This window comes from Meleagris gallopavo, chromosome 3, assembly GCF_000146605.3.
Source record: "Meleagris gallopavo isolate NT-WF06-2002-E0010 breed Aviagen turkey brand Nicholas breeding stock chromosome 3, Turkey_5.1, whole genome shotgun sequence".
Lineage (NCBI taxonomy): Eukaryota > Metazoa > Chordata > Aves > Galliformes > Phasianidae > Meleagris > Meleagris gallopavo.
Genome location: NC_015013.2, coordinates 17,973,448 through 17,992,046, shown reverse-complemented (window position 1 = coordinate 17,992,046; position 18,599 = coordinate 17,973,448). Strand labels below are relative to the sequence as shown.

At 35.4% G+C, this 18,599-nt stretch overlaps 2 protein-coding genes across 2 annotated transcripts in view; both read right to left on the bottom strand.

Annotated features, from left to right (window-relative positions):
* Positions 1 to 9,735, bottom strand: part of LOC100548539 (cadherin-9-like) — a 29,123-nt gene extending 19,388 nt beyond the window's left edge. Inside the window, exon 1 of the mRNA XM_010708471.1 lies at positions 9,687 to 9,735. Within this exon, the coding sequence (XP_010706773.1) occupies positions 9,687 to 9,735 (49 nt within the window). The remainder of the gene's footprint in view (positions 1 to 9,686) is intronic.
* A 2,351-nt stretch (positions 9,736 to 12,086) lies between these two features.
* Positions 12,087 to 18,599, bottom strand: part of LOC104910150 (cadherin-9-like) — a 112,070-nt gene continuing 105,557 nt past the window's right edge. Inside the window, exons 2-4 of the mRNA XM_010708470.1 lie at positions 15,826 to 15,943; positions 15,478 to 15,729; positions 12,087 to 12,675 (exon numbers count right to left, since the gene is read on the bottom strand). Coding sequence (XP_010706772.1) covers positions 12,188 to 12,675; positions 15,478 to 15,729; positions 15,826 to 15,943 — 858 coding nt within the window. The 3' untranslated portion in view covers positions 12,087 to 12,187. The remainder of the gene's footprint in view (positions 12,676 to 15,477; positions 15,730 to 15,825; positions 15,944 to 18,599) is intronic.

Below are 18,599 nucleotides of genomic sequence, written 5' to 3'. Positions count from 1 at the left end.
TAAATATATTCTTCAGAAATGCAGGAGAACATATAAATGACACATACTGGGCTGATTCAAGAATTTTCCTGTATTAGCATAAACATTTCTTTTGAAAACACACGCACAAAGATCACAGCAGGATTGTGAATTTGGCATTACCATGCCCTAAAAGATTTACACTTATATAACTGTGCTAGGAAATGAGACCCTTCTTCCAAAAAATAGAACTTGACCATATAAAGACAATTTGATCATGGTATCTTGCAGCTATGCAAAGGTTTGGCAGTGGAGAAACTCTGCAGGACTTGGTACTGCATCTTAATACTGTGTCATAAAAAAAAAGGAATATATGTACAACTATTTAATATTGCAGATGTTAACATTGTAAAAGAGGAAGATTGTCTTAGTAATTATCCCTTAATTCTCTTTCCATCCCTTATGCTTTAGCAGAATGCTTTTCTGCTATGTTAGTGTTTGTTCTTCCCTTAGTTAATTTAAATTGTATCAAGTAAACGAGCTTTCACATTTGTCCTGGGGAGATAATTCTCCTATCTAACAGATATCAATGTTTGAATATTGAATTTTCTCATAGTATCCCTAATTTTAAATTGCAGACCTTCTCTTTTGAAGACAAACATGTTTTTGCCATAGCTAGTATTTAGATCTTCTCAAATCTATATGGTATATCTTTACCATGGAAAACTTTTTTGTTTATTTGTTTGATTGGTTATTGTTGTTTTGTATTGTTTTCATTTTTCTTTTGTAAAATATCCTGTAGCTCACAAACTGGCTGGTTACTTATATAATCTAAACAATATAATAACAAGATTTAACCTTCAAGTTTTTGATACCATAAACTGTTCTCCTTCTTTCTGTTTCCCTTTTCCCTCCAGAAGTTCTAATTGCAGAGTTGGCTGATGCATGAACAGGAAAGAAACACAGCTTGACTTCCTGCTTCCATGCTGTTTTTGAGCACTACTAAGAACTGCTGAAAAAAAATTTTTTACCAAGTAACTGAGCAAATATGATCCTGATGTCACTGACAGTTAATACATTTGAAATCCTCATTTCTGCTAGGCTATTCACTATGCCAGGACTTTATTGTCTGTTAGTGACCACAACGTGCATGTAAATTCACCTCTTAGAAACAGTACCTGAAATTACGTTGAGAATGCTAAATTAGACTGAAAAATAAACTCAAGCATTGAAATTATGTATCTTTTGAATACAAGTGACATAATAAATTAGAGTGTTTGTGGCTGGAAGAGGTTTGAAAGCCATCACTGCTGATACAGTGAAATAAACAGTAAAACTAAAAATCTACCAATGTAACTTTTTCCAGTTCTCTGATTCTTCCCCCTGCTGTAACTAATAGCATCATGCAGGCTCATAGACTTCTGTTTAACCAATTCTTGTTCTTGATCACTGACCACACCTCTGTCTGGCCCTTTCTCAGTCTGGCCACGTTCAGTTATTTAAAATATGCTCAGAATTTTTTATTCTAATTTTTACGCCAAAAGTTCCATTCTCATTTGTCTGTTTAAACATGTAATCTATTTCTTTTTATCATTCTGAAGTCTGTATATGTTTTTTTCATGCTATTTTTTTCCCCAAATTCTAATCTGATCTATGGTTTATGTTAATCAGTGAAGAACCTGTGTGTAAAGATTATCTTTTTGTCTCGCTCTTTGTAGAAGAGTCCATTCATTGTATGAAAGTAAAATAAATAAATAAATCTATTTTCTATTAATGTTTCATTCTTAAGCAATTAGCTCCCACAAGGATGCTTTATAGCCTCTAATGAGCATATGTAGCTTTTCAGGAAATTGTAATATTACATTAATCTTTTACGAATGAAATGGTAGCCTTCTGAACTTCAGTAAGTTGCCAGTGCCATTTAACCTCCATTTTTTTTTTTCCAAATCAACTATTCACAAGTATTCATGAACAGATATTAAAAAAACTTCAAAAAATTACTTTAAGAATCTGTTCAACTTGATTTCATAGATTCTTTAGAAAATCAGTTTAGATCATAATTAAATAGAAGTTATTCAAAGTGCAAATGAAGTCAAAGGAGATTAAAAGCTGTGTGGAAAGTACATATTAATGACTATTAAACGGTAGTCCAGAACAGGGGAGAATGAGTACTGAATCAGTGCTAGTTCCTCAGTATGAAAATCAACCTTAAAAGAGCTGCACTATTGAAGGAATTTTTCTATGTCATGAGGAAGAGGAAAAAAGTTTTCTTAGTCTGCTCTAATAGTAAAGAAAAAGAATGGCAAAAACAATTTTTTCTTAAACTTAGTAAGAGATGACAGCATTGTTCACAACTGTTGATATGCAGAGTACACACACATTTATGCAATACGTAATGATATAAGCAGTGAATATTCCTTATCAAGGGAACTTTGTACAGATGTGGCATAATACCATGCACTTTCAATATATGTTGTAAGGATAGGTATGATGCTATGGGACAGATGGCTAAATATTCTGTCCAAGACCCAAATAATTTGCTCTGGAGAGATTGAGAATAAAATCTGGAGCAGCTAAATATAATGTGATAATCACTTTACCGTGCTCCTCTTAAAGCTGGAAACTGCTGAAGCTCTATCAACTGAACTGCCATTTCCACATGTGTATTCACCCACGTCAGCAGTGTCCTCATTGTCTCAGTTGTTTAGAACAATACCGTTACTAAATGGAACTGTGGGGATCCATAAAATCATTTAATCATAATTCTATGATGATAGAGTAACCTGAGACTTTTGCATGCGATAGTACTCTACATCTGATCTTTGCTGCAAAGGAAGGCTTGGATCCATGTGACACTGTATAAAAAATGTAACTGACTTTGGAAGAATGAAGGTTATATACTTGCTTTTGATTTTTGCCATCCACGGTTGCACCATCTTTGCAGGGATCTTTTTCATCTTTTGCTTCCCTTGCCTCCAGTGTTTCCATCTTTGGCAAGGTAGTCACAACATGGCAGACTGCTTCCACAATATGGCAGGCTTTATTAATGTTGTGCAGTATGCTTTAAAGAACTGCATATTTTTTAAGATCCTCAGGATAAACTGATATTTAATTACACTGGAAAATATATTCTGAGTATGTATTTATTACACACATAAAGCATCTACTACTCATTTTTGTTTCAAACTAGTTCAAAATTCTATTCTTCTTTTCCTCCTTTGGGTATGCTGATGATTCTACCCTACAAAACTCAAGTAGTGTCTTGCCCCATTGTCTGAAAAATGGTATTGGAAGATTATTCTTTCATAAAGTGATTTATGTATATATATATAAAAGCTGAATCGAAAAGGAAAAAGTTCTAAATGGTGGGTAGTCCTAAATGTAGGTATAAAGAATGTCAGCATGTATACATTATGAATGTTGCCCTAACAAAATACTCAGCATTTGAAATTTGTGAGAATTCTTCTGTTAATGAAGAATTTAAAAAACAATTTTGCATTTGGACTTAAAAATTTTATACTACACACTGGAGACTTTTTTCTCAATCCTGACAAAGGGATTCTTTTTAACTTGAGTTAATATTGTTTGATAAAAGATATCACCTTTCCTTTCATATTTTTTCTTTATTACAAGTATGCAAATTTTTTTATAGGGAAATGTCTATTTGCTAGATAGAAACATATATCCTTTATTTTTTTGTGTTACTACTTTATGAAACACAATGTAGAATCAAAGTTATCTGAATGTTATTTTAAAATTTATTCAAATAACCTCTCTGAATATTATAAATAGAATTCTGCAGCATTTCTACCTAAATCTTTAAAATTTATTTAAACTGTTTTTTTTCCCAGCTTTTGAAGTACATGCAACTATCTAGTTGAAACACTCAAAGAGATTATATCATTTGATGAGTAAACTTTGTCAGATTACAGTACTTGTTTCTGCATCTGTTAGTATTAACAATGTAAATGTATTTTTATTTCTTTTTTTTTTTTTTAAGGAATTCTCATAAAATCAAGATAAAGGCCACAAATATAAGATTTTTGTTTCCTCTAACAAATTATAGTGTGTGATTTGTCATGGTACTTTGTAACTATTTTGTGATGCGAAGAATAGTAGCAGGTCAGTGACCTGCAGTGGGTGAAATTTGGCCCATGCTGGTAGTGCTGCACAAAAATTGGCTGTAAAACAGTACAGATCTGGCCATGTATCCGTGACAATAAATATTCTGGCACCGTCAGACAGAATGGCTGAAGGCTCGCAGCCATGCACAGCTGAAATCATACTATCATTTCTTTGGGAAAGATCAAGCCTCTCCCTTGGTCAGTAAGTTGCAGATGGCAGCATATGTGTTAGCAGGTGGGGAAGCTGTTTAGTCCCTTTGGCTCTCAGTCCACATCCCTTAGATGGTGCCATGCTGCCTAGTGTCCATTCTGTATCCTAATTTGAGCATTAGATGAAAAAGAGCCCTTCACTTCCACAAGGGATGTGGTTGTAGAGCCTCTTCATGCCTTGTTTTCTCTCTGCATCACTGCTGAGTGCTGGTCAAGCTTGTTCCTAAAAATCTGTCATTAAATTACAAATCTGACACTGCTGTGGGAAAAGCAATTTTTATCAGCAATCAAAAGATAATGTCTTATCAAGAAATCAAATGGGAAAGCATGGAAGGAATCCTTTGTAATAAAAAATAATTAACTCTAAAGAAGTGAAGGCCAGCTGGTGTTCAGTACTGCAACCTGGTATTCTTCACCTATCCGCCCCTTCTGTCCCATTGTCATCTGTTTTAGATTAAAGATTAACTTGTGGGTTAAAGCTTCTTTGCCAAATCTGACCAGGTCACTGCAGTTTCTAGAGAGTGGCTTATTCTGCATTTCTTCATGTCTCCTTTCTTCCGTTCTTCCTTCAAGAAGCAAGCCCTTGAAAGCACATCACTTTCTCTTGCAGGTATCCGAGATCTCCCTCAAAAACTCAAAAAAAAGAGCAACTTTATTATCCTGGGAAGGATATTTGACTTGTGGGATCCCATGGAAGGCCACCTTAATTTAAGATGCCTGAAGACTGTGTGGCTGTAAAAACTCTTTTAAAAGCAATATTTCTCATCAGTTTAAGCAGTGAGGGTACAAAAATTATAGCCTCCTGAATAGTAAGCTGTCCTTCTCGAGGTAGTGTGGCATGTGAAGAGCACGCTTCTGCTCCCACTACTGTCCTGCTGGGTGTCCTCAGGGAAACTGTTGCACAAATAAGTGCTTTTCCTACCTGTAAAATGGTGATAATGATACTGACCTTCTTTATAAAAAGCTTTAAAAACTAGGGATGAAAAGTATTATGAAAGAAGTATTATTATCGTTGCTCCTAGCAACAAGCAGTCTGCTTCTTGACAGCCACAAGAGCAATTCTCAAGTGCCAAAAATCCCAACCCTAATTTCCCTCTCCCCATTTCTACTTGTGAAATTTCAGCTTTCACCTCTTCTTTCAGTAGTATGTGGTGCAGTATCTGAGACTGGAGTGCGGTGTCCGGCTGCTTTGGGGAGAGGAAGGCTCCAAGGCTCCTGATTTATATTTTAAAAATAAGATATTTTTTGGATCCTATGCTGCTCCAAAGGTATTCTTTCACTATGCTAACAGATAATGAAACTGCTTCTAATGTGGTCTAAATGCCTGCCAGTTATTTGAAAGGTAAATTGAAGGACAAAACTATAAGTAGTGAGCAGTGTTATTATTATTTTACTCATAAATAAATAAATAAATAAATAAATAAATAAATAAATCTGTTTGTGCAGGACTACTTTGTACAGCTTGTCATTCCCCTGTGAGAAGTGATGGGAGAAAAGCTTGGCGCGCTCACTCTAAAAGCAAATGCTTTTTGAAATTATGGAGTTCATTCCAAGCTTGATGAAGGTATATTAATATGTGTTATGACAGAAACTGTGTCAAGTTCCATGGTAAAATGAACAAAATCAGGAATATGCTCATACTTCAAGTCATGGGATTGCTATGAAAATGTATTTCTTGCTGTAACAGTGCACATAAGCAAGAGGAAAAAAAAAACACTGAAGTCACTGAAGTTGTGACAAGACTATCACTTCCTGAGCTTTTACTGGTGATCAGAAATTTGTTAAAAAGTATTCTAATTAATTTTGGTACAGCAGTTGAAGGTGTTGCACAGTTTGCTTTGCTTTGGGTGGGAATGACAGGTGGAAGGGAATAAAGGCAGAAAAGTGAATATTTCTGAATGTCTTCTGTTACAGAGTGCCCTGTGATAGCCAGTGGGTTATTTCCACATTTCCTTCCCCTGCAGAAATAACAGCAACATGATTTTTTCAGAAGGCAAGAGCAATGATATTCACAGCCCACTTTTCTGCATTTTTATTTATGTGAAATCTTAACAAAGATTCAAAATCCCAAATTTAAAGTAAATCTTTCAGTAGAGTTCAGGCCAAATCCCTTGTAGTTTGAATTAAGATTCATGAACTGAAATTCATGAACTGAAGAGTAAAATATATCCTGTACTGTTAAATCAGATTATTTTATGTATTTTGGTGTGAAAACAAAAGTTGAATTGTATTCTGACATGATTTCAATCTCTTCAGTGAATATCACTAAGTGACATTTACAATGTCTATTGGCTAACTGTACAGATAATTAGTTTATATATAGATACGTACATATATATATATATGTATATACACACTAACACGCACACATACACACACCTGGGTCAATCTGAAAGCAATACCTCTTTGTTTCCATGGAAACTACAAAGATGGAAAGAGTACAATAACACAATTTGTTAGAATAAACGTTCATCTACAAAACATTATTTTTCAACATAGTCACCACCAGTAGCTATGCAATTTGACCAGCGATGGGGAAGAGCTCTTATGTCACGTTTGTAAAAATCTGCATGGCCATCCAAATGTGTCTTGTCTTTCATGTAGCTTCTGCTGAAACACTCACCACGACACTGCTTTCGTATCCAATGTTTGGTCTCCATAGATGTTCAGCAAGCGTCAATGAATGTCAATGGATACCATCTTTTCCTCATGGAGGAGTTCAGTGACATACTTTTGCTTTGCACGCACTCTCATGCCATTCTGTCAGACTGCCCCTCTGCTGCCATCTGTTGTATGTTAACAAAACTTAGGAGAATATTCTTGGAATATAAAACTTAGGAGAACAGGCCAACCTCTACTGCCATACCACCAACATCTACCTCGGATGTCATGGGCCAGCATAATAAAATAGGATAATAAAACAGAAGACATTACTTTCTGAGCAGGCCTTGTATGTACACAGTCATGTGCATACAAAGAAACACTCATGTTATATTTCCTGAAAACAGCTTCTAAAATGCATTTCTTCCCCATACATCTTCCAGTGGGAGAGGCAAAAATGCTTCCTATTCCACTGCATTATTTTTTTTTAATCTTTCTTTCTGGAACTCAAATTCATAAATAAATTATACTCTAAAGCATTAAGAATGTAACAATTCTCCAGTATCCAATGACCCGATGACTTTTTTGTCTTTCTGCTTAGCACAATTGAAGTGTAAATGTGACTTTAAGATACAAGTTTCAGTGTGAAATAGGCCATTAACTGTTGAAGTGTCTTCATTAGAAAAGAGCATCTTTATATCTTTTGTTACCAATGCATAAGAAAAATACTGAAAAAGGGTTCTATGTATGTTCTCTATCTGTCATGGTTCTATTCTGAAAACAGCTATATCATAGCAACTAAAAATTTTAGGCATGTTTACATCTGGTGGGAGTATAGTTTGGTTATTTAACCCAATTTAATAAGGAGAAACTATGTTAATATTTTGCTGAAGGTTATAACCTTCCGTGGAAAATCATCTCCAGCGGTTATTTTTTTACTGATGAAAGAGCTTATCAAACAGTTTATCAATTTATGAAATTCAAAATAAAAATACAAAGAATATATATGCATTACAAAACTAGACATTCGTCATACATTCATCTTTTTTCAGCTTTTGAGATATTTGCTTGTATTGAGATAGATTTGTTTCTTTTTCTTAGAATATTCCTTCATTTAGTACTTTTTTTTTAACTTTCACCTCACTTCTCTCCCACCTGCTTTCATTCCTTTTCTGAGTGGCAGAAAAATTGATCCTTGCTTACAATATCATCATAAAAATGATATTTCTTCTCCTTGATACTCTTCTAAAGTCTCACAACCTTTAACTTCCTGGTGACACATATATGAGATTTGAGGAAACCCCAAGAATCTGTAGCCTCACTAGATATGGTAGATTTCATATATGATAAAGGTGGTGAAGTGACCAGAACTTCTGTCTCTCACTTCCTTTGCAGATGCAGAATTTTCTATAGAAATATTGCTAGAAGGAGTTCCTTCTTTTGTCTCTCTCTTCTGTTTCTGCTACCTAGTCAATATCGTATATCCCAAAGGATCAATCAGAAATTCTGCCAAGGTTGGGACACATATTATATGCCTATTGAGAAGAAGACCAATCTTCTTTGGACCTTTTGTCTATTGCACCTATCAGTGTATCACCTTGCCAAAATGCCAAAAGAAACCAATAGCTTCACAGGTACCAACTAGAATCATTCAAAAAAATTAAAAAATAAAAATAAAAATCTATGCTTGTCAGCCTCTTCTACCATGTTAAGGCTCGCGATAGCCATGAACACCTCCATGGAAGTACACTGGGAAACAGTCTGACTTATGACACCAGAAGATGTTCTTTGCATTGCATATGTATGACATTTTAGTTCTACTGCATTACATATAATCAAAAAAGCAAAAAACAATCTCAGTAGATGGAAACAGTTAAAAATGATACAGAGCAAAATGGAAATATTACAGTAATTTCTACTGTGAATTCAAATGCTTCTTTGATGACATAATGAGTATTTACTGTGTTGCTTTATACAGAAGAGTAAGAGTAAGAATAAAAAAGGACATATATAATAGAAAAAAAATTTGTGGCCCATTTGAATGCATAAACACACATAGCTATAATTAAGCATATCAGGTAGTATACTGACCTTAATGATTTTAAGAATGTCTTAATGATTTAAGAAGTCTTAATGATTTTAAGAATGCTTGAAATTTTTAGTAATTTCTAGAAACTTCTTGTTTTGCTACATCAGCTATGTGAAATTCTGTAAGCTGTAGATCTATGTAGGTCATACTCTCAACATATAATACTTTAAGTAGTACAGGGCTCTTGTACTCACTGTTAAAATAACGGGAAAGCATGGGAAAGTGTAGTCTCATTCCCATGCTGAAAACAAAGTCTAAAACTCTCGCTTTTTGTTTTAGTGGCAATGACTCACGGAATGAGAAATCCAAGACTGAGAGAAGGAGGGGCTTGTGCCTTTTTTTTCTTTTAAGATCTCCTGGAGTTTATGCTCTTCCAAAAGTACTGCAGAGGTGCCATGATATATTGACATCAAGTATATGCCTGCATCAGAGACTTCTGTGAGGAGACTTTTGCAATGCTTCTTCCTCTCTCTTCTTTTGGGCAGGGAAAGGCAGGAGATGAATAGTAACAATACACAGATAATTTCCATATGGAAAATATAAATTATAAATTAAATGCATACATGTAATGAAGATTAATGCCTTGCACTCTGTTTCCTTCATTCTACTTTCACCAGTAGCCTCTCTGAAATCAAACTGACAACTGATGCACTCGTTCCAGTTCTTAGAATCTAAAAGCCTTATTCAACTCCACTGGTGTTTACCTTGTCTGTATGCAGCCTTGCCTGGGGACAGACGTATTCTCGTTTTCATCTCTCCTGACACAACATCATTGTCTAATATTCAGATTTCTGATGACAACTTACAAAATTGCTAAAAGCTTGCCTCTTAGTCGAGTATACTGTGTTTGTCACTGAAGTTTGTGTTAACAATTTCTTTGTGTCAAGGAAGTTCTTCCTACGGTCCTGTTCTGGTTTGGTTTGGTTTGAATATTTTCTCCCAGCAGTTCCTCTGCTTACTGACAACACTGTTTAGGACATGCATTCTGAAAATCTGTTTTTCACCTCGAGAAGTCACAAAAAAGAAATATGCATCAATATACCATCAAGCTTTAAGTAGGTGTCTTGCTACTACAGCATCTGCAGGCTATCTTGACTTTTTGTCACTATTTTTTTTAAATTCAATATATTGTTGCAAACTTGACATGCAGCTCAAAGTGAGCTGTTTAGGTGCTTGCCTGCAGCTCCCTGGCCCCCTGACCTCCCTCTGAGAACAAAGTTCAGAGATGCATTATAGAAACTAGCAGGAGAAATTGTTACAGGGATAAAGTGAAGATACAGTAAAGAGATATTTTTTGAGAAACTTAGTAGAAAGGAAAATATGAGGCAGGACTGTGTTCCTATGCCTGACTGAAGTGATCTTATGTGTAAGCTCTCTATTAGCTCTTTAGTAAGAGAAGGGTGCCTCAGTAGGGCACGTTATATCATCTTTTGTATATAAGAGGTAAAATTAGCTAATGTAGAGTCAATAAAATATGTACGAACACACACAATGAAATTGTTTGAGATCCACTATCTCAGATTTCAGTTAATTTTATGTGGAATCCTTTTTTTAATCAAAATTTGAGCATCTGGGAAATGACAAATATCCTTTTAAATATAGAATGTACTTGTTTCTGAAAAAATACAACTATTTTCCATTATTAAAAATTATGATAATGAACAAGAATTATATTCTTAAAATATTTTGGGGGGCTTTCTGACAGAATTAATTTGAAGGTGCCTATTAATTTTTTTTTCCTGAAAAAAAAAATCTGAAAAATACCTAATTTATGTAAATCTAGATTATGAAATCTAATAATCTAGAGAAAATCTTAAAAACAGGTTATTTTGGACATCCAGATGCACTTAGTTTTCCCTAAAAATTGTAGTAATATATATGGTATGCATCCTGTATTGTTAATTTATTTGGTTCTTTTAATGCTTCGTTTTGTAAACAAAAACTTTTTAACTCTCAGTCAGATCACAGCTGATCCAGGTAAATTCCTCCTATCCTGTATTGGAAAGAAAAATGTGCATTGCATGAAAGGTGAGGAAGCAAACATATTAGAAATCTAAATGTCAATTAGATAACTGTTGTTAACACTTTAAAATATATGCAAATGTAGATAGTTCTTTGAAAGAAGAGAACACACTAAACTATTTAATAAAATATTCAACATGAACAAAGTTGAATGTTGTTTCTACTGCATGTCTTACTTTAATTTAGAAAGGCACTATTAGTAAGAGAAGTCTAATTGTCCTAAAACCACAAAATAATATTAGAATACAATCTATTTCCCTTTTCTTATGTCTACCAAAATAAATCTTCACGGTTCCTTTAAACCCCAGGCATGTATCTATTAAATCCAGTCCCTTGTTACCTGGTCACAAACGAAGGTAAGCGGGGGTGTAGAGGAGTTTCACAAAACAAAAACAAACAAACAAAAAACCAGTAATCTTATGCCATATAGTAATACACATTGCAAGGCAAATGGCATTTATTTATAATTAAAATTTCAAAATCATTTATCTTTTTTCTATGCTACATTCCCAATACAAAGTACTCTCCATACTGTTCTTGCACAGCACATTTCAACTATTGATCCATTATAAGAAGATGCATCTGAAAATTAAGTTTTGCACGATACGCATTTTTATATGTTCAGAAAAATTGAACAGTTTTTTTGTGATTAACAAATTACGTGCATAAGTAGTGTTTTTATAAATACTAATTTATTTAATAAAAATACAAAAATATAAATATACATATATAAAAATATCATGATGAATCAACACACAGACATTCTTTAACTCAATAAATATGGCAGTAATGTTAATATAATTTAAATATACTTTAGAGATTATATTACAGTGTGGGTTCACAATGTCCCAGCTAATAGGAAAGCTAAAGCAAAGTAATAAAACAAAGAAAAATCCACCTCATTATTAAAGGCACAGAAAGCCTTTTATTGTGTTTTCATTGTAAATGAAAACCTTTTTTCAGAAATTTCTAGGCAGAAAGGGTGAATTATAGATTTTTTTATCTAAATCATTCGTAACAATTTACGTTGACTTACTGATTAAGCAAACCCTTACTAAGACAGCAACTATTTTTAGTAAAAATAAAAAAAAAAAGAAAATCCCGAGTAATAGAGAGTAGGCCACTTTATCTAGTAACATAGACATGAATTCCACTAACATTGACCAGGTCACAGATTACTTCCTCAGTCTCTATCACTTTCCTCTCCACCATACATATCTGCTAATTTTTTAAACCGAGGTCCCCAGTCACTGAGGTAATCATAGTCTTGGTTGCCATCTGTGGCGAGTGACTCCAGGCTGCTGAGTGAATTTGCTATGGAATCATTTCCTTCATAAGCATACGTTGCTAGTGAATCATAAGGAGGGGCAGCTGGGTCTGAATCATTTTCCTTTAGCCTTCGATGAATAAAATCTTGAACATCAATGTTTTCCCAAAGCGGTGCAGTCCGTCTTATCTGAAATATAGTTTCCGGTAAGACATCTCTTCTCATCTTACTTTCCTCCCTTGCTTCTGGATTTCTCAATGTGCCAATGTCAAAAGCCTGGGTGTCTTCTTCCCCACCCCCTTCATCATTGTATGTCACAATGTTGTCTCGAACATCATCCTTCGAGATGATCAAGGGTTCTTTCTTCTTCTGTCTCTTGAGGGCTGCAAACAAGACAACTAGCACTGAAAAGAAACAAAAGACGAAAGAAGAAATGTAGAGTTAGAAATGAAATATATGAGAAAATATTTTCATTACCTGTTGTTCTTGAAATGTCAAAGGATTTTTAATAGAGAAATAGGTACAAAAGCTGAAGTTGAGGTTAATAAGTAAAAATATTAGCACTTGTGCAAGCCAAATGTATATGTTCTTTTAAACCTATGGGAGCAATGGTTAAAATATTATGTATTCCATGTAGATGTACAAGTTACTATTAAGCTGAAGTTTAAAACTGGAGAATGTCTTAAAATAGATCATCTTACAAGCATTTGACTTCGACTTTACTTTTGTGAAGTACTGCCTTGCTGGCAGTCACTAAGGGTAATTTTATCAAAAGTAGTTGAGTCTCCTAAACAAAAAGAATTCTCTTTCTTGAAAGCTAGTGATATAGGTATTCTAAGTGCATGATTCACTACTGAAAGCAGGATCTGCAAGTTCTCCTAAAAATAAGAACCTGAGAATCTTCAGCTATCAATATTATTGACTAAACTGATTTTTTTTGCTTCATTGACTGCAGGAATTGAAATCTGATCTCTGTTACTGTTTCACTGAAAGCATGATTCTGGTAGTTTAAGAAATACTAGTTGAATAAGTCTTCGTTTTGGAGAGGTAAGAATTGGCACTAAGCTGATCCTCTACAGAGGTAGATGAGAAACTAAAGTCAAGCTTTGTAAATACATTCTTCTGGTTAAATGCTATTGATTGTAGGAATTCAATACTTAAATGCATTTAAAAATCTGACCCTTGCTCCAGTATCTGAAGTAAATAGGAAAGGCCAACAAAATCATCTGTCAGTGAGGCATAACAGCGGATGCCAAACCACACCTAAAGGCATTAGTGCAGTGTATTAAGCCTTTGGAGCAAAGTTTTTTACTCTAAATGACTTGAGTGATGGTGAATAAAAAGAATGGACATACTGAGGCCAGAGGGGGGAACAAAGATACTTTGCGTGTCATAGTACAGAGCTGCAAAGATAAAGGCTGTTCTGTATGTGATTTTGTGAGTGTACAGAAAGAATCTTTTTCAAGTTTTTTTCTAGTACTAGACAAGGAGTAGTCTATACATAAATTTAGTAACTTCATATAAAAGAGGGCAGCTGTGAGGGTAGAACACTAAAAAATTATTATGAAAAAGTGCATCACAGCTGGGTACTTAAAGCTTCTCCTGTAATAGGCACAGTCATGCCACTCTACTGTCTGAACACACTTCTTGGTGAACAGTATTTAAATAAAGTTACAAGAACTACATCAGCTGTAAGCTAAGAATTTTGTTTAGCTGCATTCCAGCCTTATTCTACTTCAGCTTCAACTATGTCTGTAGTGTTAAGTAAAGCAGGATCTCTGACCCTGGGTCCACAAGATTCAATTTGGTCTCGCTTGTTTTGCACAGTGCAGGTCCCTGAGTCTGTTCTGTCTCATGTGGTGTTGCTGTGGTCCTAAGGAGCAGTTATGATCTTGATTTTTATTTTTAGTTCAGTGTTTCTGTACTAACGCACTGAAACCCACCAGAGTGGTGCATTCATAGTGAGAGAGTATGTGTTTTGTGGTATATGCTTCTTGCTCTGTGTTATCACATGAGAGAGGGCTTTGAAGGTACAGAGCCCATAGACATGGTGTTAAGAACTGTGGAAGCTGGAGAGCCAGATCTGACAGAGCTTGAATCAAGATTGCTTGCTGGGAGGTGTGCCCTGCAAGTTCTGCTGCTCAGACTGTGCTTGGACAATGTCCTGAGGAAGTAAATTTGTATCAGGCTGAAAACAGGAAAGCAGTGATGCTCAAACCTGAACATTAGGAATAACTGGCTTATCAGAGCTCAAGCACTCTCCCTTCCCAGATGCAGTTCCCAAATACATAGTTCTGTCTCCTAACAGCCTCTGTGGTCATCCGAACATTTACTGGGGGTAGGCCAAATCCACTTGATCTTGCTAGCAATCCAAATACTGACAAAATCATATAACCTTACACCTGTTAACTTCTCACTCCCCCCTTGGCAATCTGCACTGGTTGAGATGGGTGGGAAGCAGATGAGATCTATCATAGAGATTGACTGGAATGTGGAGACAATGGATCTCTTAAGGAGGCATTTTTTTGGCCAGCAAAACTAACAAGTTACATGATCTTAAAAACATGTTATGAGCTACCATTTATTCTAATTCCTTCAGATATTCCCTATTTTTTCAAATGCTGCTGCTGTCCAGCTACCCATCTAACTTCTGTGCTCAAACTTTATTTAATCAGCTGTACTCACTACCACTTGCAAGCAATTGAACATTTCTCTTCTGTGCTTTTGAGCTAAATATTTCCTGAGCATAAAAATTACAAATCATTCATGATTAAATAGCTGGTATAATTGATATTTTTCTAATCATGGAAAAGCATATCACTCATCTTCAGGAAGACGACTTTCAGAGCCCTGGATTAAAATGACAACCTGTTTATAACGCAAAATATTACTCTGATGTGCACAGTATCTGAAACTGAACCTAGATTTTTAAATTTCTTTTCCCCAGATAACATCAATAGTCTCATTGTTTCATTTTTATTCATTCTTACAAATTATAATGATGAATAACAGCCCACATTTACTCCTTTTCCCCTCCCACCTCCTCTTCCATCTTAGAATAGATTCCTTATAAAGGAATAAAAGATTGCATTAGATATGAAATATTCCTCTGCAGTGTCATATGAATAAGGGGTTGAAGAATATCAGGGTCCTAGAAGCAACCAGTCCTTGTGTTGTCAATCATATGTCACCCCACAGGTACATACCCAGCAGGATGATGATGCAAAGGAGAATGGCAATAAGTGCCCCTGTGCTGAGGCCAGCAGGAAGGAGCAGGGCCTCTGTGTTGCAGGACTGCATGTTCCCTCGGCTGTCACAAGCACAGACTTGGATAGTCAGGGTGCCAGTGCTGCTCTGAACTGGGTAGTCATTGTCAAATATTATGATTGGAAGGTGATAAGTACTTGTCTTACTTCGGCTGTATCCATTTCTTCTAGTTATAATTCCTGCTGTGTTGTCTAGAATGGAAAAACAGAATAAATATTTTTACAGGATGAACACAGGATGGTATTGGGGCAGGGGTGAGGGGGAAGCTGGTGCTGATCAGCAGTTACCTTTGTTGTCTATAATGGAGAAGTTTGGATGAACAGCAAATTCTGGCACCAACTCAAAGAAAAATTTGTGTCCTCGAGGAGGTTCATCTTTGTCAACTGCACTCACAGTCTGTATCAGCTATAAAGAAAACAGTATTTCATGTTTTTTTCTTTCTTAAGAGATTGTGTTTGTTTTAAATAAACTCTCTGCTACTCATGTCCAGTGAAAATCTGATGAATCTCTATAAGTAGGCACGAACTGATGTCCTAAGCCAAATGTTCCCCACATAAGCACAGGAGAGGTTCCAATAAACAAGTTGTTGCTTTGTTGTTTAAACATATAACAGAGAATGAAAAAAGGACAAGTCTTCACTGTGAGACTGCCATCTGCTTTGATTTGTACTCAGTATCTTGCAGTGGTACAGAAACAATTGCCCTTCTAAATAAGACATAAACCTCCTGTGGCCTCATATAGCAACGACACAGAGCAGTGTGTAAACCAATTGTTAAGTGGGTCTAATTCCCAGTCCACCTCATCTGTGCCTGGTGATAAATTGTAGTACTGCACTGGCAGGATGCTCAGCTCTCCTGAGGTAATAAAGGGAGATACTTTACTCTTTCCTAAATTGAAATCTCTGGCTGTGAAGTTTTACAGCTGTAAACAAGGGCACTCAAGCCTTCTGGGGGCAGTGGAAACAGCCCCAGCACAGCATCAGAGCAGAAAAGATTGAAAAAGAAGGGCTTCAACAGTGATTCCACGTTGCACAGGTTTTCCTGTTGCATAAAAATAAGTTCAATTATTTGAACCTGATTATATATAGACACACATGCACATTAGCAATTTGTCTTTTTTTTTTTTTTCCCCTCTATCTAGCTGCTACTGGAGGCTAAGGAATACAGCTGCAGAATTGCGGAAGTAGAAGCTACCTGAGAACATCCATGAGCAGAGCTATGACTTGCAGCAATTAGTATTGTGTGTGAGCTGTGTGAGGAGTAACAACGCAACAAGTTCAAGTGATTACTATGCCCCTTGCACTCTCCAGTGGGTACCGTGCTGGAGAATGGCCCATACTCCACCTTGGATTTCAAGGGTGTGTTTGAGTTCAGAAGATGTCTAAAGACGACAAAGCTCATTGGTGTGAGAATGAAAGTAAGCTTCCTCCGAGGATGCTACAACTCAGTACAGCTGTGTTCCTGTAGTACCTAAACTTAGAGGCAGAAGGAGCTCAGCAGTCTGACTTGTTTCTTTTAAAGCTGTGAGGGAGCCAATGCCTGATTTGAGGTTTTCAAGAGTTTCCAGTGCATATGGTGTCCTGAAATTCTGCAGACATCAAAGCCATTTGTTATCAAAGGCTTACTTCATGCCTTGTTTTTCTGATATTTCCAGGAAGAGTACAGCATGAGTCCTTCAAGAAATACAGTAATTGACAAGTAACACTGATATGATTTTTAAGCTTTGTGGCAATAAAGTAAGGAGCAGCTTTTTTTCTTCCAGACTGCTACAAGCATCACCTTGAATGAGATTCGAGCATAATGAAATTTGGGTGAGTATTAGCATTTCTTAGGATGAAACTCTATTGGATGAACAAAATCACAGGGCTGTAATATTCAGAAACCAGAAATCTCTACACAATGAGTATTCACCTATTTTTCTGGTAAACCTTGGGATACTTTAATTACATATAATAATATTCAACTGTTACATAACAAAAAAAAACAAACCAAAACAAAACAAACAACAACAGCAAAAACAATAGAGAAAGCCTGAGTTTGGCTAATTCATTTCCTAGGATCTCCTTCTAAAATAATTAAAAGAGATTTTTTATTATGACTATTTTATTTCTATGTTCCTAAGTATCCTATCATCAGAAATGGACTTGAAAGGCAAATATCAGCTCTGTACAAAAGGAAAAGAGTATGCTGAAGGTAAGATTATGCTGTCTATTTAAGCATGATTAAAATAATGACTACATACTAAGGCCACTTCACTTTTAGAGCATTTGATGATCATTGCACCTCACTTTAGGTGTTTTAGTTAGTTTGTTTTTTAATCAATTTCTCAAGATTAAACAAACTTCTGTTTATGACATAGTATCCTGCCTGTGTCTCTGATTCTGTCTCCTGTTTCCAATGTACAGCCTGTTCCTCTTCTTCCTGTCACTATATGCTTCTGAGAGTGGCCACAGAGGGAGTAAGATGAAGACATTTCTTTGCTTTAAGTGAAAGTGGAATATTATTATAACAAAACACACTTTTGATAGATGTAGAAATCAAAATGAAAATATTTTTTCCCTCAAATTTTTACAAGTTTAAAAACACACACACAAAAATGCTAGAGATGAGTGAGAATTAAAATGTGGTAATATTTGTGCAATTACTAGATGAAAAACTCAAGGATAAAAAAAAAAATCCTGATATAATAGCTACCAGAAATTACTGTTGAGTATCTTGGAGTTTTTTGAGATGTAATCAGTGGGATTTTTATAGGATCTGGATTTTATTCCCTTCATGTGCAAATGACATGGAGGAGGACAATTATGCCAGGCATAGAGAAACCTAATTACATTGAAAACTTATTGTTGAGGATAAGGCTGAAGGAGAAAACAATAGCAACAACAACAGCAGAAAAATCTTTTCATCTGCTCAAACTATTGGCTGCATAAATCGAGAATCAGTTGTTTTTCCATCAGGAAAGATTTGAGAATAGAACAGTGAAAAAGAGTGAATGCAGGTGATTGTTTTCAAAAAGAGAAGGTGAAAGAAAAATAGAAATGTTATCTAATTAAGGATTTTTT